The sequence below is a fragment of the Phyllobates terribilis genome, unplaced genomic scaffold, assembly GCF_046119375.1.
Source record: "Phyllobates terribilis strain yellow unplaced genomic scaffold, ASM4611937v1 Scaffold_5__5_contigs__length_657084704, whole genome shotgun sequence".
Lineage (NCBI taxonomy): Eukaryota > Metazoa > Chordata > Amphibia > Anura > Dendrobatidae > Phyllobates > Phyllobates terribilis.
Genome location: NW_027362765.1, coordinates 542,737,816 through 542,758,702, shown reverse-complemented (window position 1 = coordinate 542,758,702; position 20,887 = coordinate 542,737,816). Strand labels below are relative to the sequence as shown.

Sequence of the window (20,887 nt, the reverse complement as noted above, 5' to 3'; positions counted from 1 at the left end):
TTTTTGTATAGAGCACTTGTGTTAAATACAAAAGAGCAAATGATAAACAATAATTTGAAGTTTGCCAAGCATGGAACCGTCAAGAACCTCCCTGGATGTGGGAGAAAAAGGAAAATTAACAAGATGTCTTTGAAGCTTGGTGCGAATGGTGGAAGAAACATAGCGTCAAACTTTCAAAAGACCTGAAGGCCAACCTGAAACAGTCTGGGGTCAGGATTTCAATAAGTACCATACACCACACACTAAACCAAGCTGAGCTTTATGGGCAAAGACCAAGGAAGAAACCAAAGAAGCCATAAAGACATAAAAAAGAACAACTGATCTTTGCCTCTTACCTTGACAAAACCACAATCCTTGTGGGAAAATGTTCTATGGACAGATGAAACAAAAATAGAGCTTTTTGGTAATGCAAAGCAGCAGTTTGTTTACAGATGGCGCAATGAAGCTTATAAGGAAAAGAGCACCTTATTAACAGTTAAGTATGGTGGAGAATCCAAAATGCTGTGGGGTTGCTTTGCTACATCCCATTGAAAATCTTTGGGGTGAGCTGAAATCTGTCATAGGGGAAAAGAACCCTGCAAACATTCAAGAGCTTGAACAGACTGCAAAGGAAGAGTCGGAGAAAATTCCAACTAAGAAGTGCAAGTAACTTATGGATGGCCGCAAGAAACTTTAGAGGCTGTCGGCAATGCTAAAGGGTGTGCAACCAAGTATTAATTAGGGGTGCATTTATTACTCCACATGCTGTTTATTCTGTTGTTTGTTTTTTTTAAATTGCAACGTGGAAGTTGAAAAACAATGTTTTATTGTTGTATTACTTTTGACAACTAATTAACAAATCCTGAGGATATAATTTTGGTACATTTCCATTTATTTCTGAAGATATTGTACAGTCTATGAAAAAAATGAAAGGGTGTCAATAATGATGAGCAGCACTGTAGATAAAAGGGAACATGGGTTATTAGTAATAGATTGCAGAGATAGGAAAATATATAAGGAATAGTTAATGTTAGGTACAAGCCCACAGATGGGAGGGGTATAGTGTTAATAAAAGAAATACTTAGTGGATATATGTGGTTAGGAGAAGTGGAAGGTTTAATCAAGTCCTTTTGTGGAGTTCCAGTGTAGTGGACTGTTAGGAACAACATGGGCCTATCACTCGGGGCAGTGGATTGTAATGCAACTCCTCCATGCAGATCCATTCGTCAGCCCGGGATCTTGAGATTGACGCCAGGGACATCGGGCACATCGCACCTGCAGGCTTAATTTTGGTATTCCCTATTAGATTTACGAATATATTTTGGATCACTGTCTTGTTGAAGGGTCTACTTTCATCTGAAATTCAGATTGAATGTCTTGAAAAAAGCTTTACTAATATTTTAAGATGGTAGCGTTATCTCTTTGCATAGAAGAAAGTTGGTTCCAAATTGCAACACTAGGTTTACCTTTTGTTCCTCTAACACCTATTCATGCTGCATTTGCAGTTTACATTTGACATATAAACCAGGATATGATCCTGATGATTACAACGAATGGGCCCATACAGTTCCATTCTCATGTCGTATGCCGAAAGAATGTCTTGTTGAAGCATGCTGACATTCATATGCGTGTCTTTTCTTAACTGTGTTGAAATGTTGATGGCTATGCTATACATTTGCATCTTAGAAGAATATAGAGATGTAGTATTCATCAAATGTGTCTTCGTTCATTTGTCACATCAAAGATTTGTAATTTGCTGTTCCAAAATAAGAAAAATGGGTGCACATGCCAAGCAAATAGCATTAGTGCGCTATGTAAATGCAGTAGCATGCATCACAGGTCAAGTTAATGCCTGCTACATCTGTATACCGACCTGTATGCCTCTTTTTCTAATCAGTGCTTTGAAATATAAGTCAAACAGATGCCCTAAACATAGTGTGAATCCAGCCTTATGTGTATACCCTACCTAATTCAATCTTTCTATAGAAAAGTGGTTAATGAACTTTCAGCTAAATCTTATTCTCTGCCATGTAGATGATTGCTTTCGTCAATACACATCTGAAATTGAGTTAATTGGACAAAAGCTGGCTTTTCAATTGCCGGCAACAAATTTTCATTTCTATCGCAGGCCATAATGTTCAGAGCAATTTAATGTGTCTTTATGAACAACATTAAAAATTCATCGCTCAATACCCTGCGTCCAGTTACATGGCAACAACCTCCATCTCTTTCTTTCTTTAATGCATTAATAAGTGCTCCTTTAGAGGAAGCAGATTGTACTAAATTGCCACATGAGTGAATTGTTTATTAGCCGACACAGGGGTTTTGTTGGATCTCATCAGCGATATTACTGAAGTGCAGATCATTCAAGAAAAAAAATCCATATATCATCTTAATAATAATTAGCGATTACAACTAAATGAAATTTGTCCAAGATGTCTGCAGAAAGTTTATTAGAGGACATGAGATCAGAGATCATGCTACAAGATGTGGGCAGCTATCAGTAAAGCTGGGACTTTTGTCAGAGGGTCACTCTCACCTGCCAGCTATTGTTTGCCACCTAGTAGTTATCCCATAGGACCTGTATAGGGTTCCCATTAAAAATGTGCAAAGTATGACCCATTTATTTTAAATTAAGTATAACTATACAAGACCCTATCAGTATTCTGTTTCCTGTTCCTACAATGACGTCTCAAGTAAATGGTATGGATACCACAATTATAGAATCACCTCTTTCAGTATGGAATTAGCCCATGTCAACATGCCTTCCAATAAATGTGCAAATAGCTTCTTTGGAGAGGAAAAGGATGTAATTTGAAGCCCAAAAATTAATATCGATCCTTTAACAAGCCTTGCAACATGACTTAGGGTAAGAAGCAAAACCAGACACTCCATTTTCAAAATTGTGTTTCAGGGTGTTTGCTCCCCATCAGTGCAAAGGAAGAGGTTTGATTTGGTTGGGTAAGAGGCCTCTGACAGGGGTTTTAAGGGTTAACGTTTCTCTTCTAGGAGAATGCCATGTCAGCATAAGAAGATTTATAGACCATGGAATGCTCCTTTGGGAATATAAATCTCAGAGGAATATTCCATGGCCTACAAGTCTCTGCACGCTGGCATGGCACATTCTACTAGGAGAAACCTTCCAAAATATGAGTATACAGCGACGTGTTCTACTAATATTCCTTATTTCTGAATCTTTCTGTAATGGCAGATTAAATTGTGAATCGTTATGTCAATGATAAAATATTCTTATTTGGAAAAATAGTTTCATGACTCCCATAGAGCGCTTAATCCTCCAGTGCTTATATTACATTACATCTGGAGAAGCAATCTATGCTTTCACGGCCTCAGACATCCTCACACTCCAAGAACCAATTAATAGTAACAGTTTCTTATCACTGCCCATTCACACCTTCTAGAAAATCATTAGAACTCCTTATTTCTAATTACAGTCTTGGCCGCTGTGTGATATGTCACATTAATACTGACGGCATGCAAAACCTTTCTTATTTTCTTTCAATTGAATTTTGGACTATTTGTTCTCGATTTGCTAAATGCTAATTTCTACATAAAAGGAAAAGTTCCCTATAGCTTTGTAGATATAAAAAGACACAATCCATACCATTTTTTGCTTTCTGCTAATGTTTGTTGGGGGTTTAATATGATCATCTCAGACGTCTTTTGAGGATTATACTGCCAGTAACAGCTGCTCTATACTTCAGTATCTCTGTTAATAACGCGACATATACTGTGACATGTAGTGTTCCTGTAAGGACCCCCTCGGAGCTAAAATATGAAGACATTTATATTCCTGTCATGTGCTGTGCTTCATTTCACATCTAGCACATTTTGTGTTGGAAATGGCATCCTAGATGTTTTACACTGTGGGATTATCCTTAGTATCTTATGCAGTACAGAGAAGTGCTCCAGGATGTAATAATCCAGGGGTCCACAAATCTTAAGGTTCTTCAAGGTGGGCATAATAATGTGCATTTAGATAACTTCCATTTTTTTAAGACTTGAGAAAAAAAAGTATATTATTAATAATCCTTTAGTTTAAAGCAATCTATATACTCATCCAACTATTATTAGTAAAGGGGATCTGTCTCTTCGGGATTCAGGACAGGAAATGATGATTGTAACATTCACTTTTTTGTCCATAACCCTATGCTCCATTTCAGCCTACTCACCACTATGAGCAGTGGGGCAGGGTCACATAATACATTCCCCTGGTGAATTAGTTCCTTCTAAGGACTCATTCACATTTCCGTGTTTAAATACTTACGTGAAGTGAAAAAATGGTACCCGTGTCATCAGTGTTTTGGATCAGTATGTCAGTGTTTGGTCCGTATGTCCGTTTTTATAATCAGTGTGTCATCAGTGTTTTTCACGGATGAATAAGTAAATTACAAATCTTCTCTTATCCTTTGCACTGTTACATACGGACAGCGCATAGATGACATACAGATGCTGTACATGTTTTTCACGGACCGATAGACTTGAAGTGGTCCAGTGCTGCCATAAAAAAATGGATATGTCTCCGTGTGTTTTGCATGGACATATGGTCTGTGGAAAAACACTGACATATGAATAGCACCAGTATGTGTTGTATCAGTGAAAAAAATGGATAGAACACGTATGTGCAACGCAAGCATCTGAATGAGGCCTAATGGAGCTAATCCATGTATGGCTTCTTGCAGGGGCGTAAGTGTAACTGGTACAGGGGTTGCAATCGTACCTGAGCCATGGAGCCTAGAGGGCCCGAAAGGCCCCTGTGGCCAATATGAAAAGACCATTACTATTAAAGGCTTGCAATAATTGGTGGCCCCATTGGAGAGTTTACATTGGGGCCCACAAGCTTCAAATGACACCACTGGCTTCTTGTCATGATTTCCGTGCAGTATCTGCTACAATAACCGGCATATCACTTGTTTTGTTTTTTTCTGCAATACGGATTTTAAATACGAATGATAAGGGTATGTGCACACGGTCAGGAGCCGCTGCGGGGTTTGACGCTGTGTGTTATGCAGCGTCAAACCAGCAGAAGCCAGATGTTACAGCATAGTGGATGGGATTTGTAGAAATCGAATGCGTCTGCGCACACCCGCGGAAACTGATGTGCGGCACGTGTTTACAGACCGCAGCATGTCAATTTCTCCAGCGAGTCAGCATGCGGGCTTTCCCCATAGACCTAACCTCTATGAGGAAAGTCCGCTGGTGAAAACAAAAATGGCGCCACTCATTTGCATATAATGAGCGTAAGCTGGCGGCGGCTATTCCTCTGTGTCGGGGCCACAGGCGGCTCCAGACAGTGTGCGCATACCCTTAAACTCCACAACACAGATTGTCTATTGCAATCAGTAGGGCATAGATTTTGTGTGGAATACACAAGGATTTTGGTATGGAAAACATAGTAAAAAAAAAAACTACCATTGTGCGAACATACCCCTAGTGTGTCATAGTTGATATGATACATTGTGCGCAGATGTTTTGAAAAAAGGTTTCTTATGTGTTAGTAAATCAGCTTGGGCAGACACATTTCAATATGTGTGGAGTTGAATGATTAACAACCAGACATATGAAGCACCTTTTTCTTCAGGCTTCCCTAATGGCCTAGAAAAATTCCTACTGCCAAACACCGATTGCCTGCTGACACTTGCATGCATTGAATGATCAATCTGATTACCTGCTACCGTTTCACGTGCCTGACATACTTTTTTAATTTTTATTTAGATACAAGTCTTCACTTACTATTTCCATTTCATCATTGATGTCCCCTTTGACACACAACCTGGATAGCAAACCAAACCTGGATTTTGCAGGAAATAATAAATATTTAGATTTGAGAGTCCTCAGTGGTTGATACCTTTTAATGACTAACTGAAAAGATTATAACAAATTGCAAGCTTTCGAGACTAAGCAGGTCTCTTCATCAGGCTAATATATACCACAAAATCTGAAGAGTCACATATTCATACACAATAAGACACACAAAAAATGCAATAGGTAATACATAAGACAGGTGATGGAAAGCAGAGTTATTATTGAAGAGAGAAACAGTTCTGGCTATAAACACTCCTTATCTATTAACTGCTAAAATATTTATAGCCAGAACTGTTTATCTCTTCCATAATAACTCTGCTTTCCATCACCTGTCTTACCTATTACCTATTACATTTTTTTTGTGTCTTATTGTGTATAAATATGTGACTGTTCAGATTTTGTGGTATATTAGGCTGATGAAGAGACCTGCTTAGTCTCGAAAGCTTGCAATTTGCTACCATCTTTTCAGTTAGCCATTAAAAGGTATCAACCACTGAGGACTCTCAAATCTAAATATTTTTCTACCCACTGGCTAACACTGTACAAGAATATATATTTTCCCTATATCATCATGCAGGAAATAATATAAATGCTGGGCTCTACTTTTCTAGATCCATCTCTACACACACTAAAAAAAGCAAGAAATTGTATCCTTAAAAGGAGGAAATGAGCGGGCATACAGTATGTGGCCATTTCTGATGAGTCAACATGGGCCAAAAAGTAGATTCCCATTCAGACCGGATAGGCAAGGAAATTAAAGCTGCAAAAATGAGTATTACTACTTTGAAAAATTATTTTTATTCTCTGAAAAATTCTGTTAATCTAATTCACTTTTAAGCAAAGCCACACAATCTAAAATTATCAGTCTTTTGTGGTACAACATGTAATACATCATTCATTCCAGTGCGCCACAACTGTTAGAACCTTGCTGTTAGGTTTTTTTTTCCTTTGCTGGTCACATGACCTTGTTGGCCTATTTAATCCTGCTCCGCCCTTCTGGCTTTGCTGGACTTCATTGTATATCTACTTTCTAGCTAGCCTGTGCTCTGTATCTAACTCTGTTAGTTTGCTTGGTCTACGGACCTCTATGTTCTATTTATTTTGTTTGTTCGTCTGTCTGCTACTATTTCTGTTAGGGGGTGTCCCATATTCCTCCCAGTCCTTAGTACTTGTAGGGATTCCCTCCCCACATCTATAGGTCTCCGTACAGACTAGATTAGGACTTTAGCAGGTCTGATCGCAGGATCAGGTTCCCTGTTACATCGTAGGGATTCAGCTGAGTCCTATAGTAGGGACAGATCTCCTCTCTTTCCTTAGCTTTGGTAGCAGAACATAACAACAACACATTTTTTTGCAGGAAGGACTCTATCCATGTTTTTTCCAGATAGCACTAGTGATGAGCAAGCACTAAAATGCTCGGGTGCTCGAAGCTCGGGCCGAGCACATTGGAATACTCGGGTGCTCGACCCGAGCAACGAGCCCAATGTAAGTCTATGGGAAACTCGAGCATTTTTCTGGTGGTCCCCCCCGGCGGGCAGCAGAAGGTCAAAAATTGCCCAAATCGATGGGAACAGTGCTCAATTAAACGTCAGGCAGGCAGAATATATAGGCAGACAGGGTATACAGGAGGGTGCATGAAAAACATAGCAGGGCACTCAGAACACACTAGTGCCCTCTGATTTTCATGCACCCGTCTCTTTTAAAAAGCCGACAATTCATCAGCGGCATACCCCAGTACCCGACAATTTAGAAGAGAAAGAATAGAGCATCACACATAGATTAGATAGATACAAACATATCAGTCACATATATAATAAGTACAGTGACAGTGTTGGTTACTGTACTTGTCATTTGGTGTTAAAATAAAGGATTTATTAAAAAAAAAATTGGCGTGGGGTTCCCCGTAATTTCAGTCTCTAGCGGAGGTTAAGCAGATGGCTGGGGCAGATGTTTGAAGCCTGGGAAGGGGGTAATACCCATGGAGCTTCCCAGGCTGCTAATATCAGCCCCCAGCTGAATACCTAGCCTTTACTAGCTATTAAAATGGGGGACCCAAAAAAAATGACGTGGGGTCCCCCCTATTTTAATAGCTAGCAAAGGCTAGGCAGACAGCTGGGGGCTGATATTAATAGCCCATGAAGGGTGCCATGAATATTGGCCCCCTCCCAGGCTAGAAACACCTGCCGTCAGCCACCCCAGAAATGGCGCATCCATAGGATGTGACAATTCTGGCACTTAGCCTCGCTATTCACACTGCCCTGTAGTGGTGGCAGTGGGGTAATAAGGCTGGGATTGATGTCAGCTTATAATGCCAGCTGACATCAAGCCCAGGTTAGTAATAAGACGCCCCAAATACTAACCCCATAGTGAAAGTTAAAAAAAACACCAACACCCAGAATAAAATCCTTTAATTGAAATAAAGCCACAATACTTTAATGTTCTAAATTAAACTCTACTTACCGTATCACCCATTCCAGCTGAAGCCAACAAACTCCTGCAATAAAAGTAAAATAATAAACCAACCTCATCCTTACCTTTCCATGGTTCCCAGGACGGCTTCAGCTCTGCTACATTAACATGACAGGCTGGATGGCAGCAGAACGCTGCCATCCAACTTGCAATGCCGCAGACACTGAGAAGCTCCTCAGTGAAGCTCATCAGTGTCTGGCTGTGACGACATCCAGATGAGCCGAGTTCATGTCCAATGAACTAAGCTCACCTCATGCACGTCACTGACAGCATGGGAGGATTCTCCTGCGCATGCAGTACCGGCAAATGACGTCACCGCTTGAGCAGGAGAATTCTCCCACGCTGGGATGGCAGACTGGATGGTAGCAGAATGCTGCCTTCCAGCTTGTCATCCTTCAGAGACATTGCCTGCGCTCCATAGTGTCTCTGAAGGATGGCATGCTGGATGGCAGCGTTCTGCTACCATCCAGCCTGCCATCTCAATGCCATCCCAGCGTGGGAGAATTCTCCTGCTCAAGCGGTGACTTCATTTGCCGGCACCGCATGCGCAGACGAGTCCTCCCACGCTGTCAGTGACTCACATGTTTCTATCTATCTAATATATGTGTGATGCTCTATTCTTCCTGTTCTAAATTGTCGGGTACCGGTGTATGCTGCTGATGAATTGCCGGCTTTTCATGTTTCACTGAGCACTGTTCCCATCGATTTGGGCAATCACCGTAATGCCACAACCACCATGGCTGTGACATTACAGTAAGTGGCAGACAATCCCTGCATGATTGGTGCTCTAAATAGCGCCAAACATGCAGGACGGGGACCCGAGCTTCCACCCGAGCATCCCGCAAGTACTCGGCGAGCTCCGAGCATCTCGAGTACTGAGCACAGGCGAGCATGCTCGCTCATCACTAGAGAGCACTCATACTTATGATAGTCTATGGGACTGTTCACGTCAGTGACTTCTTGCGGATTGAGTAGACTATGCAAAATTAAGGAGACTTTCTGATATTGTTCCAAGTGTCGGATTAAACTCTGCAATGCAAGTCTATGGGTCCGTGAAAAAATTGTATAGTACTCGGAATCCATCTGTGCACTGTTTGTTTTTTACCAATCAAACCAATTTATAAAGAAACATGAATGACGCTTTGGTGAAGATCTGGTGAAACTCAGACGTTTTTCTCATGTTTGAAAAAAATGATCTGTAAATGAGCCCTTATACTGTAATTGTAGTTTTCACATGGACTTTGGCTTTCACCTCTAGAATTGCAACAAAAGCTCGAAGTAAGACCTTGCTGATTTCTGAAAATATAGAAATATTTTTGCAATTTCCCCTTGCAGTATACTTTCAATTATTCAATTTGCATTGTTCAATTACAGGATGTGTAGTTTTATACCAGTAGTTAATAGTCAGGAAATAATCTGAATAAAGAGAATATAATGGATCTATTTATTTAAAAGGAAAATTATTCCCAGGATAAATAATTGTTTTCCTTGTAGAAGAAAGAGTCTTCACCATTCAGTTTCTCGAGACAATTCAGAGGTCAACCAGCTAAGAGAGCTAGTATCCCGGTTCTCCAGCACTTCTCCATTCCGATACTTGGATGTCATCACAACTCTTGGCACCGGAGGATTTGGCCGTGTTGAGCTGGTAAGATTAGCTGGCAGTCTATGGAATTAATACAGTTTATATAGGGATGTGTGGGCACAACTGGCCCACTGGAGTTGATGTGACAGCTGGATTAAAGGCATTGGGATTAATAGAGATAGCACACATGTAATAGTGTTCAGCAAGAGATTCTGCTTTAATGGATTGCGGTCGGGGGTTATATAAACCCCTAAACAGAGAAGGCTCTATGCCAAAGAGCAAAAAAAATATTTTCAGGGATTTAGACATAGATGTGTCTAGGTATCTGGATTTGTTTCTCAGGCACTTGGAATGAGTAGGGTTGGGGGGTTTCTGTGTGGAGGTGCTGCGCGATAGATTTAGAGCATAAAATGGGGACTGAGAGGACAAAATGGACCCGATTTCCCACAGATGCTTACATCAATGTGACATTACTGTGATAATAATGTTATATGGCTTTTGTTTTATGGTATAATAAATCAATGTCAGGGTCAGACTGGAGCATAGGACAAGGTAAAAGCTTTGCCTCGGGTGGCACTGTTCTGTATGCTGTGTTGGGAAGCAATTTTGTGTTTTTCTATTAGCAAGGAATTAAATTCGTGATAAGCTGGAGAGCTACACAAAGTTGCTTCTAAACCTGGACACAAACTAAACTGTGTGGAAATAAATAGTGCATGCATTTCCCAGATAAATAGTACATATTAAATAGCGCCAGGTTCAAAACTTCTGGTCCTTAATTAGACAAAGTAGTTTAAATCAGAACCTTTGTGTGGTGCATCTATGCATTTGATCCACCCATATTTTACCCATCCTGGTTGTCATATAGCTAAATATTTATTATGTATAGCACAATCCTGAACATGTTTGGCTCATTTTCAGGTAAAACTAAAGGATGAGGATATGACTTTTGCTCTGAAGTGCATTAAGAAGAAGCATATTGTAGATACACATCAACAAGAACATGTGTACTGGGAGAAGAATATATTGCAGCAGATCAACTGCCCCTTCATCATCAGGTAATATCAGAATGCTTTGCTGTACTTCAGACCACGGCAATGCATTTCAGTATACAGTATGTGACTGATATACTGTAAGTGTCAATGTGTGGCTGTACAATTGTCCATTTATAGAACTGTTGGAGCTAAGAAATTAAACATTCATTTTAGGAGGAAATTGTGTTACATTGTATTTATGTTGCACATCAAAGCATTTAATTTTCTAATCTATCCAAAATAAAATAAGCAGCTTTTTTACTAGGTTCTTTTTTTCAATCACCCTATGAGGGATTGTTTTTTGTGGGATGCGTTGTAGTTTTGGACACCATTGATCTTACTACACAATGCACTTAAAGGGAATCTGTCAGCAGGTTTTTACTCTGCAATCTGACAGCAGCATAATGTATGTAAATCTAAATGTGGGGAACAGAGCGCACAATAGGGTGATAGCCTATGGAGAGAGAGTAGGAGAGTGCTGGTTACACTCACCTGGTGGAGTTGTGACAGACACAACTTTTATGTAGGCATGAAGAAAAACAGCTGCTGCCCCAAGGCTGGTGGATAAATCCTCCAGGAAATATTGGATCCAGTAGGATGAACACGTAGGTGGGCTGCGCTGCCGGAATAAATAAATTCTTCAGAAATGATGATGATGAAAAGGCTTTTTACTCACAATGCGCTTCAACGCCGTACCGGTGTCTTTTTCAAGTGAAAAAAACAAACGTGCAAAACATAACAACGGATGTTTTTTTTTCAGGCTCAAAATGGATGCCAATTACATAGGGGACACCCACAGGAACACTTAAACCAATGGGGAAATTAGGAAGGGGAGGGAAGTTTAACTGGCAATTTCAAATTGATTAAAGTTATACTCATTACTGATAAAATGTAAACAGATGAATGATTGTGTGGCGCCCAGCTGCGCTTGGTACCACAGATCCTGGAAGGGTGCATTAACGGATTCCTCCACAAGAGGCCCTCGCAGCATACACACACCTCCACCTTCAACCTCAGACCACCAGAGGGAGCCCGTTAGGGATATAATTAGGTAAGGTGGAGCTAGGCAGTTGAGTCTAGTCTAGAAGTTCCTGCAGAATGAGACACAGAAACAGGTCAGTCTGCAGTGGAGCTCAGTCTAGTTTAGAGAACTCAGCTAAAGGTTCAGCAGTGGAGCACCAGGCTCCTGCAAGCTAGACTCAGGTAGCTCAAGTTAGAGAGCTGGGAGCGTTGCCGACACTCAGAGAGCGGCAGAAGAAGCGGCCCGCTAGCTGCCAATGTGTATAGCCTAGTGAGGGCCTCGAGCGAGGCCGAAGGCTAGAGGAGTGTGTAGCATTGGGGGCAGAGGAGCTGTACAAGCTCATCCCAGAAAACATATACCGGACACCGGGTCTGCGTCTACAGGGCCGTATACCCCCCCTGTAGAGACAACCGGAGACCCCTGGAAGACTTCAGGTCCCAGGATCACCTAAGAGCTGATACGTACCAGAGCCAGGAGTCACAGAGGCCCCGCAAGTTGGGAGCGCGTACTCCAAGAGAAGGCCCTACCACAAAGTCAGCCAGTGCAGGACAGCGACAAAGTTAGGCCTAGCTCCAGGCAGGTCAGAAACTTACTACACAAAAGCAAGAAACAGGAGGCCCTATACCCGCTCACTGGGGAGGATCCTGATATGAACCCATCACCCTACAGTGCTCCGGGATGTGCCTGAATTTCCATCAGTAAAAGGTACTGAAGTGACTATCGTGTCGGTCCCTGTTCTTGTCCCGACCCGGCTGGGTCACATCTGTCCTGCATCCTTACATCCACGCTACCCTGAGGCCTAGGTCCACCTGTGGGGAGCTATACCACGCAAGCTGCCTTAACACCGGCCTCAGTGGGCTGCCACAGCGCTGGTGATCCTCACCAGACACCGCCGGTGGTGTCACGAACTTGTTCGTATATATAATTATCTATCCACCCTTTTAAAGAGAGGCCCAGGGTACGGGCCCGGGAGCCGACTACCGCGACATCCCCTAAAACTAACAACAAGGCCCGGGCGCCGAGTCATCCCCATCCCCTGGGCTCGACAATTGCAATGTAGGAGAAGTGGGATAAGAACCCAGGATGGGGCAGTGAATAGAAGCCAGAAGGTGAATATTTAACAGGGGAGCCACCCAGGCAGATGTGGGAAAGGGGACAAAGGAAAGAAGGGAACTGTACATATAAAGGATACCACATAAATAAAAGACAAATTGTTGAGGAGAAGTGATTGGAGTGTAGGGATTAGAATCTGGGATGGGGCAGTGTATAGAAGTCAGAAGGGCAACATTTTTTTTTTTAACTTTAATGAATTTTAAATTGCCAGTTGAACTTCCCTCCCCTTCCTAATTTCCCCATTGATTTAAGTGTGCCTGTGGATGTTTACGTGTTCATCCAACTGTATCCAGTAGCATAATATGGGGGCAGACAAACTGATTCCAACAATGTATCACTTCCTGGGCTGCATGCAGTAGTTTTGATAAAATCACTGTTTTATCAGCAGGAAATTACCAATAAGCGACTAGCAAAACAGCTGCCATGTAGCCCTTCAAATTCATGGGCTTTTCCTTTAAAAACAGGAAAAAAAATATAAGTTAGGCGAAATGGTTAAAAACACACAATTCTATCATTATTTTTGAGTTCTATATTTGTGGAATTCCTTGTAACATTCCTATCAACATGGTTCTTCAGGACAGCAAGATTACAGTGATATCAAACATAGTTTTTTTTTTATTATTTATATTTGTTATTTGCGTGCCAAGCTGTGTTTTTTATATGTACCATTTTAATTACTTTGTGTTACATTTCTTAGGGAAGTTGTATGAAATAAAAATAGAGGGTCATTTATGTCATTAACTAAATCATTTTATATTTTGATAAATTAGATTTTTTTTATGCAGTAATATTAAAGTTGCTTATCTCTATAATTAATGTCAGTATTTTTGGATGGGAAAATGGGAAGGCAGAGGCTTTTTTATTTTAACATTTTTTCTTAATGTCATTTTATTATTTATTCCCCTTAAGAGACTCAAACCCATACACTGCAATAATATGGAACTCAGTATTGCAGTATATAGTACGTATATTTAGTATTGCAATTTATAGTTATGCAGTACACAGTACAAATAACAATCTCCTATGATGCCCAGCCTGTGGCTGAGATTCATAGAACCATCAAGGACCATCAAGATGGCAATGACTAGGGCCTTCAGCAGGCAACTCTTTGGCACCCCACTATCAGGTTACAGACAAGTTGAAGGAAGCCATACCTCAGAGGGATTGCACAACATAGCACAGCCGGCACAGGCCCTCTGTGGAGCAGTCTGAGCTCTTATGTCCGCTCCTTAAACCAACGTCTTCGCCATGACATACTATTATGTCCTGGAGAAAGGACGAATTTACTGTAGATATAAATTATACCACAATAAACTAATCAACCAAAACATTAAAATCTAATCCTCTACCACTATTTAAGGAAAAAAACAGATCTGACCCATTGAGATATGGACTCCAACAGATTTCTTACTCACCATGTTTGAAGGAAGAAGAAGGATGAGTACAACCCCAAGAACACCATCCCCACCATGAAGCATGGTGAGGGAAACATCTTACTTTGGGGGTGCTTTTCTGCAAAGAGGACAGGGCATCTGCATCGTACTCAAGGGAGGATGTATGGGGTCATGTATCTCGAGATTTTGGCCAGCAACCTCCTTCCCTCAGTAAGAGCATTGAAGATGGGTCACGGCTGGGTCTTCCAGCATGACAATGACCCGAAACACACAGACAGGGCAACGAAGGAGTGGCTCTGTAAGAAGCATTTCAAGGTCCTGGAGTGGCCTAGCCAGTCTCCAGACCTGAACCCAACAGAAAATCTTTAGAGGGAGCTGAAATTCAGTGTTGTCAGGCAACAGCCCTGAAACCTGAAAGATTTGGAGAAGATCTGTATGGCGGAATAGGCCAAAATCCCTGCTGCAGTGTGTGCAAACTTGGTCAAGAACTACAGGAAACAGCAGACCTCTGTAATTGCAAACAAAGGTTTCTGTACCAAATATTAAGTTCTATTTTTCTATTGTATCAAATACTTATTTCAGGCAATAAAATGCAAATTAATTATGTAAAAATCATACAATGTGATTTTCTGCTTTTTATTTTTATATTCTGTCTCTCACAGTTGAAATATACTTACGATAAAAATTACAGACCTCTCCATTCTTTGTAGGTTGGAAAACTTGAAACATCAACAGTGTATCAAATACTTATTTTGCACACTGTACGTAGTGTTAAAATGCTTTTCAGCCTCCTTACTAGGAGTGCTACTGGGGTAAAAAAATGAACTTATTACCTCCTGGGAGCCGTCGTCTTTCAATCAAGGAGGCGTGCACAAAAAGACTACTGTCACCACTCAGCACAAAGGGAGTTGCAGCTGTAAGCAACCCCCGGCACTTTGATTGACAGCTCCCTCTGCACATATGCGATAACTTTCATGTTGTGCTTCCAGCCACTCACTGTGTAGTGAGCAGTGCCATGAACAGTGACTGTAATCACTCCCTGCACCACCCTGGCAGCTCCCATGAGGAAATAAATTATTATTTTAAACCCTGATAACGGTGAGAGAGTATTCAAGCAATAACTCTATTCAAGCTATCAGAAACACCATTAGATATTGTCTTATTGACAGCCCATCTACACCGTCCCGGCTTTTGGTACTATTGGTGTTTTTGACAGGCCTGCTCTCACTCAGTATATGCTGGCGTTACCTTTTCTTTTGATTTTATAGTGGACCCTAATATCTAATGGTGGTTCTGGTAGCTTGAATAGAGTTATTGCTTGAATACTCTCTCACCGTTATCAGGGTTTATGATTGGTCTCCACTTATATTTATCTAAAATCTTCTGATTAATTATTATTAATTATTATATCTCTCCGGTATGTGACCACAACAACCTGTTTTCCACCTGCACTCTATAAGCTACTACAATTGAATTGGGCTTAAGAACCTTTTGTCCATTATTTATCCAGCTCCTTTGTGGTATTCGTCATCAGGGATAGCTTCTATTTAGCTTGCTCGTATACATTTCTCATTTATCTCATGGTTTATGATTATTATTTTTTTGTGGGATGGTTTCTAAAGTAGATGGGCTTCTACTCAGTGGGGGTTTCCAATGTGTTTTTACTTTTGTTTTAATGTATTTGCTGTGTCTTTGACGTTTATGTATTCAAATAAAATATATATATTTTTTACATATTAGCTTATTACTATTTATGCATGGTGATCACTGCTCAAATAGCATTCTTCTTCTCCTTGGGCACCTATGGCTTGTACATGGTATGCTGCATGTTGATCCCAAATATTGGATAGTGCCCTACACGTTTGTTGTTCATCAAAGAATTATCTGAACATCATTGAACATTTATTTTAATGACTTGCATCTAGAATAACATTTTCTTTTGCATTTACTGGTGCAGGTAAAATGTATGGTCCTAAGAAACCTCCTAAAGTGATCACAGCAATTAGTTGAAATCTGGCTGTTTTCTGAGTAGGGGGTTATTTTGAAGAGATGGCCCCTTTAATACGTATGGTAACATAGAGAGGTATCACATGTCCAGCTATTCTCATATTTTTTTCATATCCGAATTAAAAAATAATCTCTAAGCCTTCATTTAGATCAAATTAATTTTGACATTTACTGATTATCACTGATTAATATTGACAGGACCAGTCTTACTGTGTATCCGCATACTGTGAGGTCATGCATCGAAATCATTAACTTTTTCTAAAACCTTTTATATGAAGATAATTTCATTCCATTTCTGTCTTGATTAATTTTTAGAAGAGCAATAAAGGAAAATTAATTAACTATTTGACTTGTAAATAAGGACCAGTGAATGAGGTTTTCTGCCCATTACATTCACATAGCATGAAAGAGTTAGCCCAAATTCACACACCTGCCTTTGTAATGCCTAGCAGCACAAAGGCTTAAGTGTGATGTTCATTCACTTGAGAAAGCCACCCATTGAAATGCGTGAAAAACTATAGGCTAAGTAAGACTTAAAGGGGTTGTCTGATGAAAAATAGTTATCACCTATTCAAAAGATAGGTGACAACTTTCTGCTTGGTGGGGTCCGACCACCGTGACCCACACTGATTGGCAAAATTAGGAACTTTTATACAGGAGAGGCCATGCATATGCTTGACCACCACTATGGGACTGCTGACTGTTGCACTCTGTGTTTTATGTCAGCTGCATAGAGAATGAATGGAGCATCTGTCGAGCATCTGAAATGCTGCTCTATTTTGTAACAGGAATAAAAGATCCCTGTTCTGTCGATTATTATGGGTTCCAGTGGTCAGACCCCTACCAATCAGTAAGCTATAAACTATCCTGTGGCTAAGTGATGGCTTGTTTTCACCTGACAGCACCTGTAACCCCTTTACGACCATTGATGTACCCATAAGTCATGGTCAGGTAAGGGTTTCTGACCTTTGATGCAAGGGTATGTCATGGCGATCGTGAGAAGTCCAGTAGCTGTGATCGCCACTGGGAGCTCAGCTTATGACATAGCCGAGCCCCAGCAATGGCCCGATCATTGTAATGGCCAGCGACGGTGGACTGCATAGACCATGCCAGGAGCATGGATCATATTCTAAAAAGCTTCTGTCAGTGCAATACTGACATGAATAATGCATTGCAATGCTGGTGCATTACAATGCATTATATCAGCGATCAGACTAATAAAAGTAAAAGTCCCATAGAAAGGCTAAGTAAAAAAAAGTAAAACAAAATTGGTAAAATATTATTTAAAAAATATCACGAAATAAAAAAAAAATCAAAATAATATTATAGCAATTGTAGCAAAGCCAGGTAGTACAGAGTTGAATCCTTATTCTGCAGGATTTGATTAGAGGCACTTGCATAGCTTTTTACTAGAAGCAGGAAATAGGTTCACTTGGTGTGGAGTGTTCTGGGGAACTGAGCAATGTGTAGATTCTGCTGGGAGCTGCAGAGTACTGTTTGTTGCAGACTAAACTGAGCTAATGGTGAGGAGCCAGGATTTCCGCATGGGTGACAGACTGTGGTCTGTGTCTAGAAGAGAGGTGGAAGGACCTTTTGATGCTGGTGTCTATGACAGAACTTGAGAGACAAGTGGACATTTAGAGGTGAGTACTCATGTTCCTATATATGGAATGTTTATTTTGTTCCATTACGCTGGAGAAAGGCTGTTTGTTTTCTGCTCTGTTGGAAGTTTATGCATTTCAATAAACCTCCCTGTTTGACCCAGAAACTATGTACCTGTGTGAATGCTACCAGCTGCCTAAAATAGAGTAAATCCCTACACAAAAAAATAGATCTATTTATGCAAAAAGAAACGATCTGACCTATAAAACTGTCACCCTAGTTAACCCCTCCAGTGAACACTGTAAAAAAACGAAATAAAAAATGTGGCAAAAAAATGTTTTTCATCATATTGCTGAACAAAAAGTGGAAAGAAAAAACAAAAAAAGTCAACTGAAAATAAAAATCTTATAGCTGAAAACATCATCTTGTCCTGTAAAAAAAAGTCTCCATACAGGTCCAACAGCAGAGAAATAAAATACAATATCAGCAATGCAAAAACAATCCTTTTTTCTATAAACCTGAAGAATAAAGCTGTTTTATCATTTTTGCCATACAGTGAACAGCATAAAAAAAATCAATTTCTGCATTGCTGGAATTTGTTCATTCTGCCTCCCAAAAATCAGAATAGAAAACAATCAAAAAAGTTATGTACCCAAAAATAGAACCAATAAAAACATCAACTCGTCCTGCACAAAGCAAACCCTAAAGGACTCTCACAATAAGAAATATACTACAGCTAAAACATTCAGTTTATTATTAGATATACGTTAATAGACGAAAATGTATAAGATCTAGATGTCCATTAGGTACGTCCCAAAAAACCCTCTAATGCTATGTGCGCACATTCAGGATTTGAAGAAGAAATTTCCTGAGTGTTTCTGCATCTCCTCGGCAGGAAAAACGCTGTGGAAAAACCGCACGTTTTTGATGCTTTTTTTATGCGGTTTTTTAAGTGTTTTTGTACATCAGTGAATGCTTTTTGGAGCTAAATAAAATTATTTGGTGGGACATTGCTTAAACCTTTGGATTACCGTCAGAACTGGGGTGAGTATATTGGTTAATTTAAATGATTAAATAATGCGTCTATTGTATTTCAAATAAAGTGTTTGCTCTGTGTCTGTGTGTTTATTTAACTCTTTACATTAATTAGGTTTGGTCATGAAAAGGTCTGATTGACACCTTGTCATCACCAAACAAAAGAGCTAGGTGTCAGCTGATCCCATTCACCCAATGTCATTAGCATTTCCAGTCATGTAATTTATGCAGCAGCTGTGAGCTGCTATTTTTAGCCTAGGAAGGTGCCACTTGCAAACATGGTCCCTGGCCATTATTAACAGCTCACAGCTGTTTGGTTAGCCACTACGTCCCCCCCAATCAGCACTCAACAGTTCTTTGGATGCAGCGTACTTTTGCTGCTTTCAAAACGCGGTGTTCTAATGCCGCACTTTTGTTGTCGGTACATGTGAATCCACCGCATATAATGACACTTCAATCAGTCAAAATTTGCAGTGGAGACTAGCGTGTCTGCCACAGAAATTTACATGCTGCGGGTGAGTTTGGGTACAGCGTCTAGATGTTACAGCATAGTGGATGGGATCTCTAGAAATCCCATGTCCACTATGCGTGCATCAGAGGCTGCGAATCTCCCATGGACAGTGACATGCAGCGCATCTTTCAGAACCGCAGCATGTCAAATTCTCTTGCGGAGTTGCTAGTCTCTGCAGCAGAAATTTGACCGCTAGAAAGTATAGAATGCAGTAAATATGCATGGTTCAGTGAACCATATCAGCCCGCAGCTGTTTGTTTAGCCTTTACTGGCTAGATTACAGGGGGACCCCAGAAAAAAATTGAAGTGGGGTCCCCCTATAAAATCCAACCAGAAAAAGCTAGACAGACAGCTGTGGGCTGATATTAATAGCCAGGGAAGGGGCCATGTGTACTAACCCCCTCCGCGGCTAATAATATCACCCCTCAGCAGTCCCAGAAATGGCACAACCATAAGATGCGCCAAATCTGGTGCTTAACCTCCGCTCTTCCCACTACCCTGTAGCGGTGGCAAGTGGGGTAATGGGGTTGGGGTTCACGTCAACCTTGTATTGGTGGCTGATGTGAAGCCCAGGTTAGTAATGGAGGGCGTCTATTGTTAAGATCTATTTTGTTTTACTCTCAGCCATTTTGTTGTGGTTTGCTGGCTTCTAGTCTTTTCCTCTGGTGCTGGGTTTCTTGGTCACGTGATCTCTGCACTCTTTATTACCCAGCACCTGGCTCCCTTTCCCTGCTGCACATCAGTATTGTAACACTGGTGTTCTGGCTAAGTAGCATTGCTTAGTTCTTCTTGCTTTGGACTATTGTTCTCCGGGGACTTCTTGTTCCACCACTTTTGTTTCCTTTATTTTTTGTTTCTGCAACTAACTTTTCTGTTAGGAGGTCTCCTGCTTTTGCTCTCAGACCTTAGATCTTTTAAGAACCCCTTTCCCCGTCCTACAGGTCTTCGTTTGAGTTCAGTGCAGGAGTTTTGGTGGGGCTATTCATAAGGAATAGGGCACCCACCCCAGCGTAGGGTTAAGCTGAGTCTCCGTGCAGGGACAGCGTTTCCCTCCTATTCCTTAGTTCTAAGTTGCAGTACTTAACAGTATGTCCAGCAGCGTTTAAAAAAAAAAGTTCTTTTTTTTTTTTTCTTCTCCTCTCCTCTTCCTGGATTTTCTTCAGTTGCAAGGGTTGACTCTGGAGGTTGCCAGTCTTCAGCAGTACGTGAGTAAATACCCTGCAGAACGCTATGAAGAACCTAAGGTAGGATTACCTGAGTATTTCTCGGAGAAACTACAGGATTTTTTTTCATTTAAAAATGCTTGTTTGTTGGCTCAGA

At 40.8% G+C, this 20,887-nt stretch overlaps 1 protein-coding gene across 3 annotated transcripts in view; it reads left to right on the top strand.

Annotated features, from left to right (window-relative positions):
- LOC141273670 (cGMP-dependent protein kinase 2-like) overlaps positions 1 to 20,887 on the top strand; it is a 604,296-nt gene that overhangs the window by 219,782 nt on the left and 363,627 nt on the right. For all 3 annotated transcript variants that reach the window (XM_073685845.1, XM_073685846.1, XM_073685847.1), the window contains 2 exons: positions 9,766 to 9,916; positions 10,772 to 10,908. In XM_073685845.1, coding sequence (XP_073541946.1) covers positions 9,766 to 9,916; positions 10,772 to 10,908 — 288 coding nt within the window. The remainder of the gene's footprint in view (positions 1 to 9,765; positions 9,917 to 10,771; positions 10,909 to 20,887) is intronic.